The sequence below is a fragment of the Taurulus bubalis genome (assembly GCF_910589615.1).
Source record: "Taurulus bubalis genome assembly, chromosome: 5".
Classification (NCBI taxonomy): Eukaryota; Metazoa; Chordata; class Actinopteri; order Perciformes; family Cottidae; genus Taurulus; species Taurulus bubalis.
The window spans coordinates 25004855-25025690 of record NC_136593.1 but is presented as its reverse complement, the minus strand read 5'-3'; the positions used below and the strand labels follow the sequence as shown (position 1 = coordinate 25025690).

General features: G+C 42.4%; 1 protein-coding gene across 1 annotated transcript; it reads right to left on the bottom strand.

The window, feature by feature from the left end:
* Positions 1 to 9968: 9968 nt before the first annotated feature.
* Positions 9969 to 13499, bottom strand: fezf2 (FEZ family zinc finger 2; the record flags this gene model as incomplete). The annotated part of the gene is made up of 4 exons (XM_079218615.1): positions 9969 to 10225; positions 11975 to 12107; positions 12205 to 12339; positions 12735 to 13499. 4 exons carry the CDS (start codon positions 13497 to 13499, stop codon positions 9969 to 9971), a joined length of 1290 nt encoding a protein of 429 aa, XP_079074741.1.
* Positions 13500 to 20836: the final 7337 nt, after the last annotated feature.

Below are 20836 nucleotides of genomic sequence, written 5' to 3'. Positions count from 1 at the left end.
TCGCCCCTGTTGTCAGTGACCAGACCTCGTTTCATCCTGCCAGCCAGCGACGACAACATTGACCCCCTCAGACGGCTGCCCGGCTCTCCTCCAGCCCTCCTCAAGTCCCTGGTGGCGTGAATCCGGAGCCGTGTGCGATTATGCAACGCGGTTCGGCTATTGAGAGCCCACTGAGAGCCCTGACAGATAATTGGCTGAGCCCAGAGCCGCGCAAATGGTTAAGTGTTGACTCCAGTTGATTGGATAATGGGTAATTGCACGCTGCATTTCATTCAGTGATATGCTGCGGGTGTAGCAGGGGCAAGTGAAGGGGAGGGGAAGAATGGAGGAGGGAAAATATTTTGGCGTGCTGCGTTTTTTTGCAGCCCGTTATTTCACACTTTGGGTCTGTTGCATTTGTTTGGATCTCGAGCGCGGAGAGATCCCACATTTGTATCAACTGCTGATGCCATTTAAATTGCAAATGACCACTGAACGCTATTGTTGAAGAGTATCATTTTCTCTCGTCCGGATTCCACAGATCCGAGCGGCCGCTGAGCGCCGTGCCTCGTGGCGCTGTTTGAGTCCTCCCTTTGACCCCGTGTGAGCCTGTAAGTCCAGAGCCCGTCCTTTGATCATGGGATGTCACCTCTACTTAGGAGCCCGGGCTGCCAGCTCTTTGTCTCCTCCGTCACAGAGGCCTCCACGATTGTCATGTTGCCTTACATTAAATAGAAGGCTTCAGGTTGTACACTAAGAGGAAGCAACACTGGCCTTAAGGTAGCTTGGCTGTAACATTTCCTCTTTAACAGCCCCTCACTTCACCGCCATCACTGTAATCACAAACCTCTCGGCTCTCCCGGAGCTCCTTCTGGCACAAAAAGCTTTTCTTTTATATTGTATTTTTGAAATTCCCTGCACTCAAACAGAACCAGCTTTCTTGAGCTAATGTGAGAATTCTTCCCTGGCTGGACTTGAATATACTTGAGCTGCATTATTGCTCTAAGAGAATCCCAGTGTGTGTGTGTGTGTGTGTGTGTGTGTGTGTGTGTGGGAGGGGGGTTCGCTCGCTGAATTCCACTTCAGTGCTGTATCGATTGTGCTTCGACGGTAGTCTTTCTGCGGTCGCCTGGTAGAGTCAGAGTGTGCGGCGCTATTCATATCGACTGGCGGATTAAGTGGGCTGCTGAAAGGACACGTACGAATTTTGTGTTTGTGTTCTTGCGCCTTTTGTTGATATCGATTGTGCCTTGGCGTGGATTCCCACATGGCACCGGCGCGTTGTGTTTGATTCTTAATGAAGGCCTTTATCACACTCTAATCAGTTTACTATCACACACACCAGTCAAAGCAAACACTTCAGTTGGTTTCTTTACTTGAGAAAAAGCACACGGGTAATCACTCATCTGATTGGGTTTTGACTGCTGCAGTGCCACTTTAAAAACATCTTTTACTTTTACGGCAAAGAGGGACATCTTTTCACGCCCGGGCTAATATATCAAACACATCAGGGACGATTCAGGAAGTAGTGTGCCTTTTAATAGAGACATGGTCCCAATCTTAATCTCCCTCTAGGCCGTAACCCTGAACCCTCTGGGATTTAACACGTCACGTTGTAAATGGTTGAGTGTGAGAGGCTGCAAATGGTATAAATATCATAGACAGTGTGTAAGAAGTGGACGTAGTCACCTCGACTATAGTTTTGAAGCCTTGAGTTCTGCATTTTGGTCGTCCCCATCTTGGTTTTGCAACCAGTGACGAGAGGTTGGCGCACAACTGAAGTACAACTGAATGCTGAATAAAACATTTTTATGGTGACCACAAAGGTTCCTATTAATTGAACTGAAAACACTGTGAAAGGTTTGTGGTTATGAGATGAAAACACAGAAAGTCCTCAAACCAGACAACGCCATGGTAGAGACCTGTCAATCACCTTATAGCCCCGCCCTAAAGCATCCCCTGCTTTATGGTCTATTTGACTCTAAATGGACCATAATTTACTTAATGAACATCATGCTGTATTGAAGACGACTTGCAACTAGAAATTGAGTCCATAAACTCATGTTTACAATGTTTACTGAGGGAATAAATCAAGAATGAAGTAATTAAGCAATCAAGTCATTTTCTCATAGACTTCTATACAACCAGAGGAGTCGCCCCCTGATGGCAGTAGAGAGAATACAGATACTTCCAAATTGGTTTCACTTTTCAGAATTGGAGGTTGTTGCCTGATAAATTTGCTGCTTTAGCTTTTTAATAATATTAACAGTGAATAAGTACCTACTCATCTTTACAGGAACGGTGTTGTCTTCTGTCTGGATCTCCAGGTGATGTGGTGGTTCACTTTTACACTGTGATCTGTAGCTTTAACTTCTGTCTTTATCTTTTTCACCTGTTCACTGCAGAACCAGTTTGACATCCTGGATGTATCCTTCAAACACACATTGTATCTGTGGTTTCACTTTTTCCAGAATCTAAATAATAATTCATCAGTGAGTGCATTAGTGGCAGTGTGGGCTCCATGGTAGCTCTGACAGCTTGACAGATGAGTTTATTTTTTAACAAAAAGGAACACCCATGTATTAGATATGATTAAATGATAGTACAACGTACGTAAAACAGTATCTAAGGTAACTATTAATATAATTTATAAAAATAAGCAATATATAAAATAATAGGAAAAGAGAAATGTTTTCATTTGATATCTAAGATCTTGGCAGTTTGTTCTGGACTGTGCTCCATGGATCTAAACTGATGTCATCACCAGAGTGGAGAGGAGCTTCAAAATATTTTTCCAACACCATTTTCAGCTATTTAAAATAAATATTTCAGCTATTAGCATTCCAGTGCATTTTTAGCACACAAAAAGCTAAACAATCTAGTTCATGGCGTTTTTATGAAGAAATAACAAAAAACATTGTGATGTGTTCCCCTTAAGTGAACGTTTCCACGACTCATTCATCACTAAGCGACTTCATCTCAGTCAGGCTCTTGTTGCCTTACCCTGGCTCAACTTAACCTAACATCAGTGATCCTGGATAATCTGTCACAGAAAAATGTTAAATCCCTGACAAAACAAATTTAGAGTTTGTGCTTGTGAAAAGGTGGGGTTTGTAACAAACTGCCAATCACAAGTGAAAGCAACCAATCCAGATATAGAGATCATCACTAGCACTAGAACAAGTAAAGACTCAATGAGCAGCTCAAATCTGAACGTCTATTATTAAACCACATAATTTTTATTTTGCTTTTTGACTGTTTTAATGTTTTCTTAACTGTTTTTAAATCTGCATTATGTTTTGATGCTTTTAATGGTTTTATGTGAAGCACTTTGAATCGCCTTGTTGTTGAAAAGTGCTATACAAATAAACTTGCCTTGCCTAATTGCTGCTTTAATTGTCTTTCAAATGAGTTGTTTGACTTCAGTCCCTTTCCTCAGTCTTATCAGCATTAATTAAACACGCAGTTTCAAGGAAAAGCATGAAAACAAGTTGTTGCTGTTATTACTTTATTATGTCTTTCCAGTGAATGCTCATCCCGCACTGACCTCAGCCTGTAGCATGATGTAAAGTTTAATTTTGTCTGAGGGGGTCTTTTAATTGTGTGAGCGAGCAGAGTGGTGCATCACTCACACGGTGGGCTGGAGTGAAGGAGGAGAGGCCGTTTCCCAGCAGGGCCGGGTCAGGTCAAAAGGATTAGCCGAGGCACCGGACATCCCCAAATCAACTGATCCTCCCTGACAAAGACACACTGCTCTAATGCCACTGGAGGAGATGTGAGTGCAGCCGGAGCGTGATGGTGAAAATGGCTCCCTGCTTTGCAGCGGCAGATGATCAAATTAATTTGCTTGTAATTAGCTGGACAAAGAGATGCATATTTGAATAGACTGTGAGGTGTGTGTGTGTGTGTGTGTGTGTGTTGATTTGGCTTGTTGGCATAATTTCATACCTTTTGTGTTTTTTTAAAACTTTTTTACTAAAAATATACATTGAACATAAGCTCTTCTCATAATAGACTCATTGTCTGATAAAGACCTCGTTTTATCATCATTTTTTTTACCGTGTGGGTCAGAACTAGAGGGGGTAAATTACAAAAGACTTTGTTTACTTTAATTATTTGGTTCACTCAGTGCACAGAGTTGCAGTCTTTGACATCTGTGATCGTGTGTAAATCCACTCTAAATTAGGGCCTCTAGCCTACAATAACTCTTTATAAAGTTAGTATACGTTAATTCATAGTACAGCGTTGTAAAAACAGGAACATCAAGCAGCCAACAGGTGCTTTGAGTAATTAAAACGGGTCAATAAATGAAAACAAATAAAAACAGAAAGCGAGACAGTAAGACATTAAGACAGGGCTGTAAATATGAGGGCGAAGATGTCGAAGAACAAATGAAGAGAAGTGTTTGCACACGCTCTTATAGCTCTCATAGCTCTCATAGCTCTAATAGCTCTTATAGCTTATCGCCATACAGTTCTTCTCTGGTTAATCTGCACAGACGTTTGACGTGTGTCTTGATAGAATAGAGAGCTCATCAACCGGTGGGGTCTCTCAATATGCCAACATGGTCCTGACAAATGTTTAAGTCTGCAAAATGAATGTTTAATAATACATACTTTTGGAAACATGTAAATGATTTAAACTATAAATTAAATCTCACAAAATAACATTTAGTACAAATGAAAAGTGATGAAATGCACAAGAGATATAATTGTATCATAAAGTAACAAAAAAAGGCCAATTTACAACATAAATAATACTTTTTCTCATTACATACACTTATACTGTACATGAAGTTTGACCTCTGATTTAAATCTTCCAAAGCATTTGTTAAGTTCTCAGTGTTTTAGATAATCTTACTTCACGACCAGAACACATGTGACAGCAGAGCAGCCAATATTGCACATTTTAGGATGTTTTATTTGGTCATGAAATGGCCAACCCATGAAATGTGTCAAACAGTTAGAAATAATATTATGAGCCTTCATTGTCAGTGAAGGCTCACCCTCCTCCTCCTCCTCTTCCTCTTCCAGAGAGGGAGGTTCCCCCTCAGCTCCTCTGCCTGCAGCTACAGACCAGATAGACGGAGGTCAGAGAGTGGAGTCTTACAACAGATCAGCGATGAGAGCTCCCTCCCTGCTCAGTTCCCAGCAGCCCATCACTTACCCTCACAGCCACTCCTGGCCCGCCGTGCCCTTGACATGCCAAGGCAGGCGGGTAGGCACATCCCAGGGACAAGCTGCTCGCCGCCGTCTTTAAGACATCTTGATGAGGTTTTTGCTGGAGAAAGGCCCGGGGTTGACTCTGTAAAAGAATCTAAATGAGGTGCGAGTGAATGCCGCGGCTGTTCCATTTTAATCTGTGTGTTCGGCTGCTTCTTGAGTGGCTCATTTCCATGCATCACACCCTGGATCCCTCGGCGCCGAGCCCCGACACATTCACGGCCTGCTGGCGACGCTTTTTGAAGCCGAATCGCGGTCAACGACGGCGTCTTCTTCGGTAAACATAATGTGAAATGTGCGCATGTGAAGTGTAACATAAATGTGTTTTTAAACATGACATCTCAACAGATCTAAACTCCATTGACACCCGCTCCATCCTCCGTCCTTTCAACTGCCTCTCGTTGAAAGCAGGAACAGAGCCAGAGAGGGAAGAGAAGGCACTGCTCATTAACCCCTCAGCACTTTACAATGAATCTGGGAGACTCATTGTGCCGCAGGGCCAGTGCTCCCCTAACGAGGGCTGGGCTGTGTGGCGGGTTGGGGGAGGGGGGAGGCAGTCCAAGTCTTTTTGGTTCCTATCTGAATTGTATCTCAATATTAACTTTGCAGTCTGCTGCTTGGCAGAAGAAGAAAAAACAAGCAAATGCAATGAGACGGATGGGATGAAACGTTCATATCTTCTTTCCTTTCACCATTTGCCCTTAAAATGGCGCCAATGGATGTCGATTACGGAGCCTACAGGACAACCACTGCCCATTCATAACACATGTTAAAATAGCAATGAGACTTGTTTCCAACACACTGTTTTTTTCCCCACTTAAAGCTTTGCAGGGGGGTCTGTAAACCTCACTGCTGTCAGAGCATTCTACCATGAAAATAGAATGTTCTGCTCAATGGTTTCCCTTTAGATCACACCAGGACAGCATTCATAGAACTGGGTTACACTCACAATATCTATTAGGTGACAATGCACTTTCTGTAGAAATGTCCTCAAAGGCAGATCAATACACCTTTGTAAAAATGAACGAATGCAGGAATGTTGTAATAAACATCCATAAAACCTTCTACAAACATTGGAACTCAAACCTGTCAAAGGAATGTCACCAACAAGCAACTGTAATAATCAAAGACATGAAACGCATTATTACTGATATTTAAAATGCTTCACACTCAACAAGTTAACACTGAAACTATTTAATGCAACTATAAGATGATGATTGTGTGAGAACCTCAGTCTTTACTTTACGGTATATGGATTTATTTTCATAGAACTGTAAAAGTGCTTATGTTGTTGCCCATAGTTTGTATTGACCACCTTGTGCCATGTGATTGTTGTTGTTGGTTCTGTGAAGTGATCAATGAAGCTCATGACTGGTGTGAGACGTGTAGCTATCGGAATGGGACATGGCCTGTAATTGCATTGCCTGTAATGTTACCAGATGCTGTGGGGAAGTTGCAGGTTGCAGGACACTAGCTGTCACCCCTCCTCCCTCTCCTGAAGAGGGGGGCTGGGACGCTTTAATTGGAATTTCATGTGGGCTAAACTGAGGGGAAACTGATGTAAGTTAACATTTGGTAGACTTAATTGGTCCCTTTCTCTCCCTCCTCCTCGACCGGGCACTTACGGGCCGCTGCTGACGCTCCCCGCTAATCTCCCATTTACAATCAATTCAATCGGCCAGACAAAAAAGTCCGCCTCTCTCTTTTCTTCTCTTCCTGTCTCAAACGAGATCCTTTGTGGCCCGTAAATTGCCTGAATCCCCGGTGATCCCCCCGGTGGCGGGGAGAGCAAAAGAAAGATGTCCTCATGTTGTTGACAGCCGATTAGCGCGCGCTCCCGCGCTCCTCCCCCCCGCGTGTAATCCCCCCCCCCCCCCCCCCCCCCCCCCCTCCCCTCCCGCATCGCGCGCCTTAATTAAAGCTCCCGTTGGTCAATTAACGTGTTTGTGGACATGCGGCGGTTGCTCACATGTTGCAGAGAGGTAAGAAAAGGGCAACCTGCTCGCCTTTAGGTTGTTTACTACTCACGTGGACGTTGTTGTTCTCCGTGCCCCGCTGCACTCACGTGCACGCACACGGCGGCTGCGTGCGCGTTTCGTTGTTTTGTGTGTGTTCTGGTTCTCACCGCACACATCGCCGTGGATACGAGTCGCGTCCTGTAGAGCACATTGTTCCCTCCGTGTCATGTGGATAACACCGGGCAACCATTAGGTAAAAAGTGTGCACACAGACACATGAAGCAGATGTCCGGACGCGTCACCACGCACGCGCACGGCCCGGCGCTGCGTAAGGTGTTAATTGGAGCGCACATCCTAAAAGTGCAAGTATTACATTTGTACAAGCAGATTCTGATTCGGGATGAATATCTTGAACCCATTTGTATTTCTTTAAAACGATTACCTTTTTAATTGAAACAGCATAAACTATAACATTACCCAAATTATTATTATTGTCATTGTTTTGGCATATTTTTAATTGGGCAGTGCAGTGGTGACACATGAGGAGAGAGACAAAGGTCCACAGCTGGAAGTGAACCTAGGACATTTATTTTTATTTTTAGAATATTCTTTTTAGTTCAGTTAAATTAATATATAACTTGTGTTGAAGATATACTTTGAGCGGTTATAGCTCCTGACTCCAAGAGACTTGATCAAACTTTGTAAAAAAAAAAAACGAATAAATCCAACAATAACGTCTAATATAGTGATAACTTAGTCCTTCCGGATTGTGGAACTAAACTCGCCTTGTTGTCGCTTCACCCCCAAATGTTTCCATCCCGCCAACAGCCGAGGCTTTTGTTAACATGGAAGTTGAAATAATTTCATCTTAAAGCTGTTGGAGCTACAATAAGGTGCCGAGGCCGCGAAGAAGAAGAAAGGCCCGTCTTCCCTGTTCGTCCCCCCTCCCTCCTCCCAGTGACGAGGCGGCGGTCATCCTGCATGTGAGGCGGCCGGGCTCCTGCGGGCCGGGCCGGCTGCGCGCTAATTGGCTGTTAATAGAAAGAGCGCCATTTGGGAGCACGGATCTGCCTCTCCACAGAATGTGTGCAAGGATAATATTGTTCCAGTAGCCGTGAGGAGAATAACTAGTGCTCTATTAACACGGAGGCCCAGATGAGGAGCTGCGGCCTGAGTGCTCCATTATCTCCCGGTCTGATGAGCGGCTCCGGATGCAGACGTAAGCTCTACACCCGCTGCACCCCCTCCGCAACCAGCCCGCCCCCCGCCGGAGGGACGCTTAATGTAATTCTCTTTCAAGGGTCCATGTTATCTCCGATCATTTGCGCCATTACGCCGAAGTCAAGTGTAAATGCTCCATTATTAAGATCGTGTCTGTCAATAAATGGTGAAGCAAAGTGGCTGTAGAGCATACAGTCAGCCAGACTGAGTCTATATGTGGTTTCTAACACACTTCACAATAAAACACCCACAACGTTTAGCACATGCCTAGAATATAGCATATATATACATATATATATATATATATATATATATATATATATATATATAATATAATATATATGTATGCTGATCACTGTAATTATGAACCTAATTATTATTAGAATATATATATATATATATATATATATATATATGTATATATATATATATATATATATATATATATATATATATATATATATATATTATAATTATCATTATGTGTATGTGTGTGTTATCTACAACAATTTCATATTTTTTAGAATAGTCATATGGTTTGGTGGAACCAGCTCTCCAATGACATCAGGACAGCATGAACTCAAGCGCATCTGGGCCCATGAAATATAAAGAAATATCAAAATAATGTCGTCATCTGAATGTAGCGTTATTTGATCAAGTTGCATGATTTGTGTCCCAGAAGAAAGGTCACATGGCTGAATGTCGCTTTGGATCAAAACTTCAGCTAAATAAATTTGACGTAATGCACTTCATAACTTTACTGATACTGTCATTATATATGTTCTATAAATATGTGTTTAATTCTTGAAGCTGTCTCATCATCTGGCATGTCTGACATGTAAATTGTTGATATTGAGGTTAAAAACACAGCAAACAACAAATCAACAAAACACAACCACATGAAAAACAAATCACAGAAGAAAAGAAAACAACAGCTGTGCAGTTGTTTCATTGATTTTTTTTTTTATCATTGTCATTGTGCATTTACTCTTTCTCTCTTGTTTCCTGCTCTTCTTTTATTTTCTGATAATGGTGTTTATGAATTTGTTCGTGAGTTGTCTCTCGGTCGGCTATAACCTTATTGTTTCTGTACGTATAGCCAACACAACTTTCATCATATGACGTCATTGTTTTATTTTCAAATGCCTTCAAAAAAAACAGAAACAACATGGCTCAAACATTCAGTTTTCTTTATAAGTTATAACTTATTTATTCACATTAACTTGTTTTTTTTCTGTGAAATACACAACATGGCAATGATCCACATTTTAAATAACATTTTTTGAATTATTTCCATAACCTATTATGTACAGTTCCACTGTGGAAACAGATGGTCTCTCCCATGTCGGTCCCTTCTGGGCGCATCATATTCCTACAGCAGGGGACCAGTCATAAGTGTCTCAGGATCCTACATCTTATAGGATGACCACAGTTCCCTTGAAGTGATTGTGTCCAATTGTATTGGACAACCTCTCTGGACGTGCAAAAGCTGTTCAACGGGGCCACAGATGCAGCACGGCAGTCTTTCAGGGGCCCGACAGTCCGAGTTGCAGCATTAAATGATGAAACGAGGCCTCGGCGGCGCGCCTCAGCTCTGCAGCTCCCGCTCTCTGGAGGCCTCCTTGGGCGCCGTGAAGACGCCGTCGTGCAGCTTCCTGATGTGTTTCTTCAGGTCAAAGTTGCGGCAGAAGCCCTTGCCGCAGGTGGCGCAGGTGAAGGGCTTCTTGTCGTTGTGCGTGTGCATGTGGAAGGTGAGGTTGTAGACCTGGTGGAAGGCTTTGTTGCAGATGGAGCACTTGTACTGCTTCTCCCCGCTGTGTGTCAGCTTGTGGTTCTTGTAGTTTCCTGGGAGATGGAGAGGAATAATGAATAATGATTTCCCTTGTTGATTAGGACTTGATTCTTTGTGTTTATATCAAAACAATCATGAGAAAACCACAAGTTCACATTTAGTTTGGCCAACTCAAATCATAAAGAGGTTTTTTTTTATCAGAACGGTAATCATCCTTTCATCGGTGTCACAGTGTGAATAAGATGACATAAAACATGACATTCCACAACAGACAGGCCGACATCTTCCTGTGAATAACAGCTCTGATTTAAAAGGAAGACGTCGGCTGACTGAACATAAGCGTATGTTTCTTTCCTCTGCAAGACAAAGTGTGGAATCCCAACTGGACAACATCGATAAGAAAAATCAGTTCCATTCACTAAAGCCCAAAAAAACTAAACACAAAGCTTATGAATTAAAAGCAGCCATGGCTGGGAAAGCATCTGGATTATTTCAAGGTAATTCCACCTGTACACATTTGCACTTTCCTGACTGGATTTCTTCTAAAAAAAACAGAGAAGTACATGATGCTGGATTCAAGAAAATCTAAAATCTCTAATCTATCTAAAAAAAAAATAAAAAATGGACCATCTTCATAAAGGAGGCTTGAAGAAAAGAGGATAAAGTGAAACTGTGCTGTTTACTGGGAACCTCACAAGTGAGGACGCGCACACACACACACACACACACACACACACACACACACACACACACACACGCACACGCACACACGCACACACAGAGGTCAGCGGTTCACTGTGAAGTTAGAGCGCGGCCCAGGCCTTCATTAATCAGGGAAGTCAAGAAGTTGTCAAACTTTGTCAGAATCAAGCGCAGCGACAACTCGATGAAGGAAGAAAAAAATCCCTGATTCTCTTCTCTGAGGTCTCGCAGCTGACCCAGAGCAAATGCTGCCGTCTTTGGAAGGAGAATTAGTCCGCGGAAAGTGACATGTCCTATTTCCACTGATCGCATCACGCTCATCGGCGGGCCTGCAATTATTCCCCCTTTCATTCTCCCACAGAGAGAAGAGGAGCGGCGGCATATGGCGCTGCTTCCAGCCGGATCACCGACCAGGCGGAGGATTCCTTCACTGAATACTGTCGACTGAAGTCAGACTAACGTGTTTAGAGGAAATAAAATAAACATGTCCTGAGGAATCGGGATTTTTATTTTCTCTAAAGGCGGTGGTAACATATTGTTTTACGATAAATAAGTGCAGGCGAAAATAAACACGATGAACAACTGTAACCCAACATGAAGAGAGTTTCAAATTATATTAGGAGACGAAAACCACCAGCAGCGCAGTGCAGGAATTCCTCCATTGAATGGACATTTTGGTCTCGAACAAAGTCCAGAAAATCACCCCGGAACTATAGAGACCGTCACCCCGTTCACCCGCAGGACGCCCGGTCTCATACCAGGGAGACAATAAATATGTCAAGATTGGAAATATATTATAAATAATATCATCAAACGCCGAGTTTAAAAACAAATTGTTTTAGCGTTTGGAAAATATATTTTAGGAGCTAAACTCAGAGGAACATAAAGATTCGATAGTTGTTTCATACACAGGCAGCAGCATGAACACCGACATGCAGCGGACTATTTCACTGTTTTAGGGTCAAAACTAACGACAACAACACACGCGTAAAACTAATAAAAAACATGATGCAAACCTGCAGTGTTTGGATTAATTATGCTCATTTAAACTCATTATATATATATATATATATATATATATATATATATATTATAAATACCTTTCTGGTGGAAGCCTTTCCCGCAGAACTCACAGACGAAAGGTTTGTACCCGGCGTGGATCCGGACGTGCGTGTTGAGCGTGGAGCTCCTGTTGAACGCCTTCCCGCACTGGTTGCATTTATGAGGCTTTTCCTGAACAGGAAAAATAAAAATAAAAAACAGTTACAACTAAATCTAATCAGATACAGCATTTTTAAAAGCCAGTATTAATACAACGTGTCCGCCTCACCTGCGTGTGGATGATCTTGTGCCTGCACAGCGTGCTGGCCTGCCGGAACCCTTTGCCGCAGACTTTGCACACGAAGGGCCGGGCCCCGGTGTGCACCGGCATGTGTCTGGTCAGGTTGTAGTGCGCGTTAAAGACCTGCGGAGGACACACAGCACCGGGGATATGCATTAATATCATGTAGAGAAACAGGAATAAAAACGAGTTGGAATCGAATCTTTTTTTGCTGAAGAATTCATTTTTTGGTATTTCATTTTGGGGGTATTTTTTCGTTTTAATTGGAAACATTGGGATATAATTTAATTTAAAATGATAATGTTTAATAATAACGAATTACTGTTCTTATTACTACTATTATTATTAATACGAATAATACGTATTATCATTGTTATTGATAACAATAACAACAACACAATAATTATTAATAATAATAATAATTACATAGGCCTACTGTACTTTAAAGGTCTAAAATCCCTTTTTAACGAAATGCACATGTATTTTTTCAGGAAAAAAAGAGCAAAACAACAAGTTACCTTTCCGCACACTTCACACGTGAAGTTCTTGGGCTTCCCGTCCGCCGCGCTGGAGACGCCGCTGCTCAGCTTGCTGTGCGTCTTGACGCCGTTCTTCTCTGCGCTCAGGCCGTGGTTCTCCTTCACGATCTGGTCCAGCTGCCCCGGCAGATGCTCCTTGTGCGGGTACTGCGGCGTGGGCAGCTTCTCTGACCCCACCGCGGCCAGCTTGGCGTTCTCCAGCAGCAGCAGCCTGTGGTGCGCGGACAGAGAGGCCTGCGCCTGCGGGTTGGAGAACCAGTGTCCGGCCAGTAGCTCCGACTGCTGGTACGCGGAGTCCAGGTAGTTGAGATAGTACAGCGAGCCGCCGCTGGGCACGGCCACGGCCTGGTGGAGGACCTGCGGCTTCACCACCCGGCTGCCCGGCGTCAGCAGCGGCTGCTTCAAACCTGGCTCCGCTTTGCCGCACATGCCGCAGTTCCCTTTGCACGGCGCGGCGACGGAACCGCAAAAAGCTCCCCTGAAACTGGCTCTCCACAGCTCCGAGTAGTTCATCAGCGCCTTGGCCTGCAGGTCGTAGCTGAACGGCTGCAGCGGGAACATGCAGGGCACCGGGGAGCAGAGCCCCAGCAGCTTCTTCCCCTCGGACCGCTCCTCCGCGCTGCGCTTCGGCTCCGAGCTCTTGGACATGATCCGGTCGATGGAGAAGGCGAGGCTCTTGGGGGCCGCGGACGGCCCGGTCCGACCGCAGGACATCACCGTCTCCAGGGAAGCAGAACTTGCCATGTTGTTGTTGTTGTTGTAGTTTTAAGTTGAGTTAGAACTTGGTGTGAGCAACTCCCGACCCGCTCCTCCTGCTGCCCCGCGTCTTTTCACTCTCCTGAGCTCCCGGCACCGCAGACAGGAGGACACATCAGTTTAATAAGCACCTTGCTGTCACAGTGTCACGCATTTGCATTCAAATGGCCATCCCTCCCCCCCACCCCCCCACGCAACAATGCATCCAGGGGTGATGGATTAATGCTCATTAACTCGTGCACACAACATTAACAGGACATTACAGAGCTCGTTAGGCAGAAGAAGAGGAGGAAGAGGAGTACAAAAAAAGACAACAAGAAAAAAAAAGAGAGAAAATGTTGTAGTCGCACCTCCCGGAGAATGCGAGAGCATCAATTGAGTCTGTGTTGGGGTTTTACCTCTTTAAGGGTCAGATGGGTGTGGAGGAACCAGCAGACTGCTCTCTGTCACATGATGGCAGCGCCCGCCTCCTGCGCGCGGATCACTGTCTCCTGACATCAGCGGGCATCGAACTCTTCACGGGGTGACAGGGAGACGCCTCCATCAACCTGCACCGGGGGGCGGGGGGCTGCACATAAATATGAAACCATTTCCCTCTTGATAAATAGGTGGAGATATTATTATCATAATTGTGTTTTCATCGTAAACGCGCATTTGTAAAGTTGATCAAGCATGATGCTTTCATTTGGTTTACAACAAAGTATTTTTTTTAATTTAATTTTCTTATTTCTTTTTCCACTTTGGGAATTTTTTGTTTAAGAGAAGAAAACAAAATCCTGTGCTAATCCTCGGAGATGGGATCCCTCCTTTTCCACGCCGGCTTATATACTTACTTACTATTTGTATAAAATTCGAGGACGTCCAATTTCCACCTGTTTAAGAGCACAGACTCCCTTTGGATCCTATTAAACGATGTTCCTCCTTCCCTCTATTCAAAAGAAGCAATTTTCCAGAGCGATTCAAGGCTCAACTCGGTGCAAAGAAGGGAGAAAGCTCTTTCACTTTTAGCCACTAAAGCACCGCGTGAACCTGGTTTTGTGTGTGTGTGTTTTTTCTGAAATAGAGGGACGGATTAAAGAGGGAGAGGAAAAAGAAAAGACTTAGCCTGGACAGAAAGGACAAATGAAAAGGAGAGGCTTTTTTTTCCTCTTCTAAAGGGGCACACAAGAAGTTTGCTGGAATCCAGCGTGTTGTGTGGGAGTTACAGCGAGCAGCAGCTTCGCTTCTCTTCGCCACGAGGGCCGCGTTCAATGCATGTGTTTGCGGGCCATTTCACCTGAGGAACTCCATCATAGAGGGAATAACGGGATGCATGAAGAGCATTAGCATTCTGATAATTATCATTACCTCCATGGAGATCCCTCATGAATAGATTCATTTTTACATGGTGCAATATGTTTTTCTAATTGTCTCTGAAAACATGCAAAAGCTAATTTTAGATAATTGTGTTCTCATTTGAGGTTTGTATCACCAAACAGCAATGAAATGGGCTCACATATAGCATGCATGTGGGGTTTTAAAAAAAATACTAAGAATAACATGCTTTATAATGGCTTAATTATTGGGTAGCAAAAAACACTGACACAAGCCCTTAGGAATAATTACTTTTGGGTTGCCAGGTTGTGGAACATATCTCTGGCTGGTGTTTATCACTTGCTTTGTCTTTTTAGCGAGCTCTTTAATTGAGCAGGAAGACCACCAACGGACACTTTGAACACTGACCTTCTGGGAAAGTGACGCAAAGCATCTGGGCCAGAATGCATCTTTATTACCATGTTTTCTATCTGATGTGTGAGGCCTGTGATGGACTGACTGAATGTGATCTTTAAAAAGTACCACCATTTGTAAATCACATAATTTTTAGTCATATATAGTATTTATAGACAACAAATATTTGCCAAAGGATAATGTTTGTGACTTAATTTTTGTTTTCAAATCTATTAAACTCCCCAAATTCTGCACAACTTGTAAATGTTTGTCGTTAAAAAACGCATTCTCTATCTGCCCGTTCAATAACTGTATTCAAGTTATATCACCCTTGGGATGAATTATTCAAACCTCAGATGTTTTTTTTGTTGTTGTTTTTTTACCTGTGGCTAGCAGGTATCGTTGGACTTTGCAGTTTCCACCAACATTTTAAATAATCTTCTTTCACTTTGAGCATGATGTCAGTGTCTGTTGCTTTAATTAAGTCATGATTGGATTTAAAACAAAGAAGGTATTTTAAGTTATCTTTACAGCTGTGTTTTATAAGACCACATTACTGATGCATTGCAAAACTCTTTTTTTTATAGGAGACTTAGTAAAAAGAGAAAAAGGAAAATAAATGTAACTTTTGGACTGAACCTCAGCGTTAGTGTTGGGCAGATCTCACCATGTTGACTGCTGCTCTGAATCGATGCTTCTACCGTTACAGGGTCCGTGTGCTGCTGGAGGTGGAGGACGGTGATGATTCCCCTCCAGCCATATAGAATCAGTGCTATACTTAGCCCAGCATGTTGCCGTCCTATAACACTAGTCTTCCTGTTAATAACCTTAAAAAACATCCCTACTCTGTTTTGTTTTACACCTGCACCTCAGCATGAAGGATTACTGCCTGTTGTCTTGGTGCCACTCATATGCAAATAGGGCAAAAATACTCTAATTTGAGTTTATTCAGGCACAATTGCCGGCTCATCCACACAATAAACATTGATCCCATTGCTGACATCCAGGCCCCTCCATTCAGCTCTAACAGCAATTAGCTCAAGCATTGATTTAAGGGACTCTTGCTTCTTGCCTGCAGGCCCGCTTGTATCAATTCTTTAAGACTTTTTCTGGGTCACAGGAAAGCCCAGTCAGCATAGAAATAAAGGGTACACCTTTAAGCATTTAGCATTAAGACCAAGTTCTAAAATACTGTAATCAGCATGTTTGTGTTTTTTAAAAGAGAATAAAGAAAGCTGCTCTTATTGTGAAAATCCGCCAGTTAGCCTAAACAATGGATGCAGTTTAAGCCATTCCACAAACACGTCTGATCCGTCCCTCGTTCACTCATCCAGTGTTACCTATGAACAACAAATAATCACTACTGGTTGTAGTTGAGATTTTAGACACATTTTTAAAACATAATAAAACACTCAACTAAACTTTAGCTTGACATAAATAACTCTCCCCACAATGTCCAACTTATACTTTCTCAAGCCTTCAACCATGTCTTCCAGCTTCTTCCTCCTGAAATTCCTCATTTGTCATGGAAACGCCCTATTTTGTTATCAAGCTGCCATTTACAAGGTCATGAATAAACATTGATGAATTAAATACATCATAGGTGATGCATTGCATTGTGGGATTTTTGTTCCATTGTGTCGTTTTTTTCGATGTGCTACAGCACATATTTTTTACTCTTGGAATGCTTACACTTCCATGTGTGAAAAGAAATATAGCAGACTAATTAGTAAAACTGCACTATGTGAGTATCGCTACACGTCTTGCTAGCGCTAACGGCTGCCTCAGATGAGTCTGTTTAGCGGTGGGTGGAATTTTCCACCACGTTCAGTCGTCCCCAGAGAGTATTAACCTCTTTAAGGTGGAAGCTGGAACTATCAGTATTTTCCCACCTTTCCTTTGTTTCTGAATAGTTAGCGTTGACGGAGCCCTTATCAGGTGTGACTAGATGCAGATACCGCACGATGCTTCAGCCGCGGTGGCGCAGTGGCACGATTCACCGATGATTGAATGGTAAACATGTTCAATTGGTTTCGTTTGTCACATAAGATATTTTAACACCGTTATAAATAATACATGATGCCTGGATCCTATTTAGCTGCGTTCCTTCCAGGATCCTGGTATTGTGCATGCTCACTTATGAACACTTGACTTAAACAGGATGGAGCCATTAATATCATAGTATTAGTAACGCCTGTTCTTTTCCTTTTAATTCAAGTCAAGATATCTGCTGTGGAAAGAGCAGAGACTGAAACATGTTTAAATTTCTCAACATTGGCTTTTTTTTAATGAAGAAAGTGTTTCGAGGAAACATGCTTGTGACAAAGCACGGGTGTTAGATAGATAGATAGTTAGAGGTATACTTTATTTATCCCCAAGGGGAAATTAGTTTGTCACAGTAGCAGCAACTTACATAGAAGACACACAAAAAGACACAAACAAGCATTGTTTTAGTATCAGTATTGAAGATTGATACCCAGCCCTATATAGTATATCCTACTTGATGTTTTAATGGAGCAGAGTGTTGGAGATGAACCCTTGTCTCCAGGCAAACTCACCTTATATACATTCCATCTCCTCCATCCCTCGATAAGTGCAACAGGCTTCCTTTCAACCTACTGCTGATGACATAACATGCTGATAATGTGCCTCACACATTTCAGCACAGGAAATCACAGACAGTTGTCCTCACACTTTCCAACCGTGGTGACAACTTTCACTGACGTTAAACCTGAGGAAATGAGACGGGAACGTGTGACGAGGGAGGGAATTCTCCCACGGAAAGTGCTCATTTCATCTTGCCGGTGTTACATTTGATTTCACCTAAACATTCAGGCACCAAGCAGTTTGGGGGGAAATTGGGAAAACTATTTGTGAGGTTGGATGTTATATTGCAGGCCTGTTTCATTATGACATTCTGCCTCCACAAAGACTTCATCTGTCTGGGAAATGTGAGAGGGCCTGATATTTAGAGTGATCATTTTTAGAGATAAAACAAGCAGTTCTCATCAAGCTTTCGCAGCAATACCTATGGATAAAAAAAAAACAACGCAGATATTCGTTGCTAACCAACACAATTATTTGGTATTTAATCCAGCAAATCAATTCCGAGACCATGAGAAACAAGAGGCTGATTCAATTGAGCGTTGATTTATTTTTACTTCCATTATGACACTTCAGTAGTTATTTTAACCCAAACAATGCTGCATTCTGAAACCTAACCAAGTGGTTGTGTTGCCTAAACCTAACTGAGCTTTTGCCTGTGGAGACGGAAGTTTATTTTGAAAAAAACATGCGTGTAACGAGTGAAAATGTAAACGTGTTTCTGGACTTTCGTAGGAAAACGGCGAAAAATAATTATAGTAGAACATCATACAAACTGTTGTATGAGGATACGTTGAACTACAGCAATGAGAGGTTTGATCAGTGGTTTGTAACGCAGAAATACCTCATATAAACTGGTTACGGCCTCTCAAGTGGGAGGATTGGCTGAATGACTATCAGACTAAGTGTGACTCATCACATTTTACAAACAAATAATCTAGTAATCTGACATCTTATTTAGCGTTCTCATATCAAATCCCACTTTAATTAAAATCTTTAGCTTATTAATTGTATCAAAACCAGCAGCACAAACTGTAAGTGCTAAGTGTATCACCAGCACTCAGTGTCTGTTCACTTCCTTCCTGTGTTCTGAAAGAAGACTCTGGAAGAAGTTTTTGGCGAGGGGTGCCAACGAAGAGGAAAAGCTGGTGTGTCAAGGCGATGTGTTGTGTTTGTGCTGGGAACAGCAGAACTGACTGTTTGACTGGAGTCTTTTTGTCAGCCCCGACCTTCCGTCCTGAAGCGCTGTGGAGCTTTTTGTTCAGCCTGTCATGTCTTCACCTGGTCTCCTGACCCCCCCAGCTACCATGTGGCCTGTCACACAGCCTCGCCTTTACCACCACACTCATACACCTCACTCTTTTATCCGGTTTCTCACTTGAATCCTAACGTCATCACAGTACAATAACACGCATATTTCCCCCCAATTACCAAGTAAGATCCCATTCTTACATTAGATATAACTGTTGCACAATCAAATGAGACGAGACAGAACTTCATTAATTTCGTAAAAATGTGTCAAGGTGGTCAATATACAGAGTAAAAATATGATATGAAGATATGTATTATTGATTGAGTATACTGTACCAGGCGCATTGAAATAACTACTTCTACTGGCTCTGGCACATTTCTAACTAATTACTTAATCCAAATACTGCTAGTCCTGGTTCAAAACGTTAAAGTTGATGAAGCTTATTACTAGATATGTATGGGACAGACCAGGTGTCAATTATCAGGAACGAATGTATGATGGAGAGGCCCTGGTTGCCTCCGCGGAGACCATTAATCCTTGATAATGGACACCTCTAAAAGCATTATCCTGCTCACCAAAGCAGGGTCCTGCTCACTTGCCAAAGAAAAAAGTATTGATTTACACTGCGTTTGCAATCAAAATGTAAGGTTTTTCACAAGCCATAACTCTGTTTCCCTGGTAACGCCTGAGGTGTTGATAATACCTGAGAAATCATACCATCCCAAAAGGTTCCTATGCAATGAAAATGTTGTTCACTGCACCAGTTAATAAAGAAGGAACAGGAGATAGTTCTAGTCCGCTCAGCTCATAGAACCCTTTGGATCCGCTAAGAGCCAGAAAGCTATCGTTATGCTATATTATATTATAATATACGAGTAACATAAAATAGATTATATTATTATGATTGTGAATATTCAGTACCTCTTATTGATATGAAGGAATCACGGATTGAACCTAATTACTTTTATTTTAACGTTAGTTTGCATTAAATAAGTTATGGAGTTTAGTGCGTTCAGTTAAACAATCGTTACGATAACGTGTGCAAGGAATGGCTAAGGGGCTTTCCAGTTTTAGTAATAACAAATACTCTCACAAGTTACTTTTCTCAGTAGGCAACGATGTGATGTAAAGAGTTACTTTTCTTTGTAACGATATAAAGTAACAAATTACTTTACTCAGTCGGTACAGGCTTCTTTACTCCCTACTAGGAGGGCATATGTTGTAACAAGTTCCTTTAAGGTAACACGTTACTTTAGGTAATGCTGTAAGGTAACAAGTTACTTTTCTCAATAGGCAACACCATAATTTAACAAGTATATGTGCTCAGTCCGTAACGCTGGAATTTAACAATTAACTTTACTTAGAAGGTACTTTTCTCAGTAGGCAACACTTTATCGTAACAAGTTATTTTGAATGGAAGTAATGTTCTTATTTCACAAGGTTTTTTAAAGTGATACAACCCAAGACTGATCATACGTATAATCTTAGTCATGAACCAGGAGGTTGCTGAGCTTCATCCTTGTAGAGAAAAGCAGCAGCTCAGTGACCTCACTCCACAAAAATGTCTTAAAACACACACACACACACACACACACACACACACACACACACACACACACACACACACACACACACACACACACACACACACTGGCTCAGTGTAAGAGTATGGAGATACCAGACTTTGGTTCAATAAAGCAACCACTTGAGCAACCTGCCCCTCAGTTCTCTCAGTCTTCTATTTCCTCAGCAGATTGTCAGC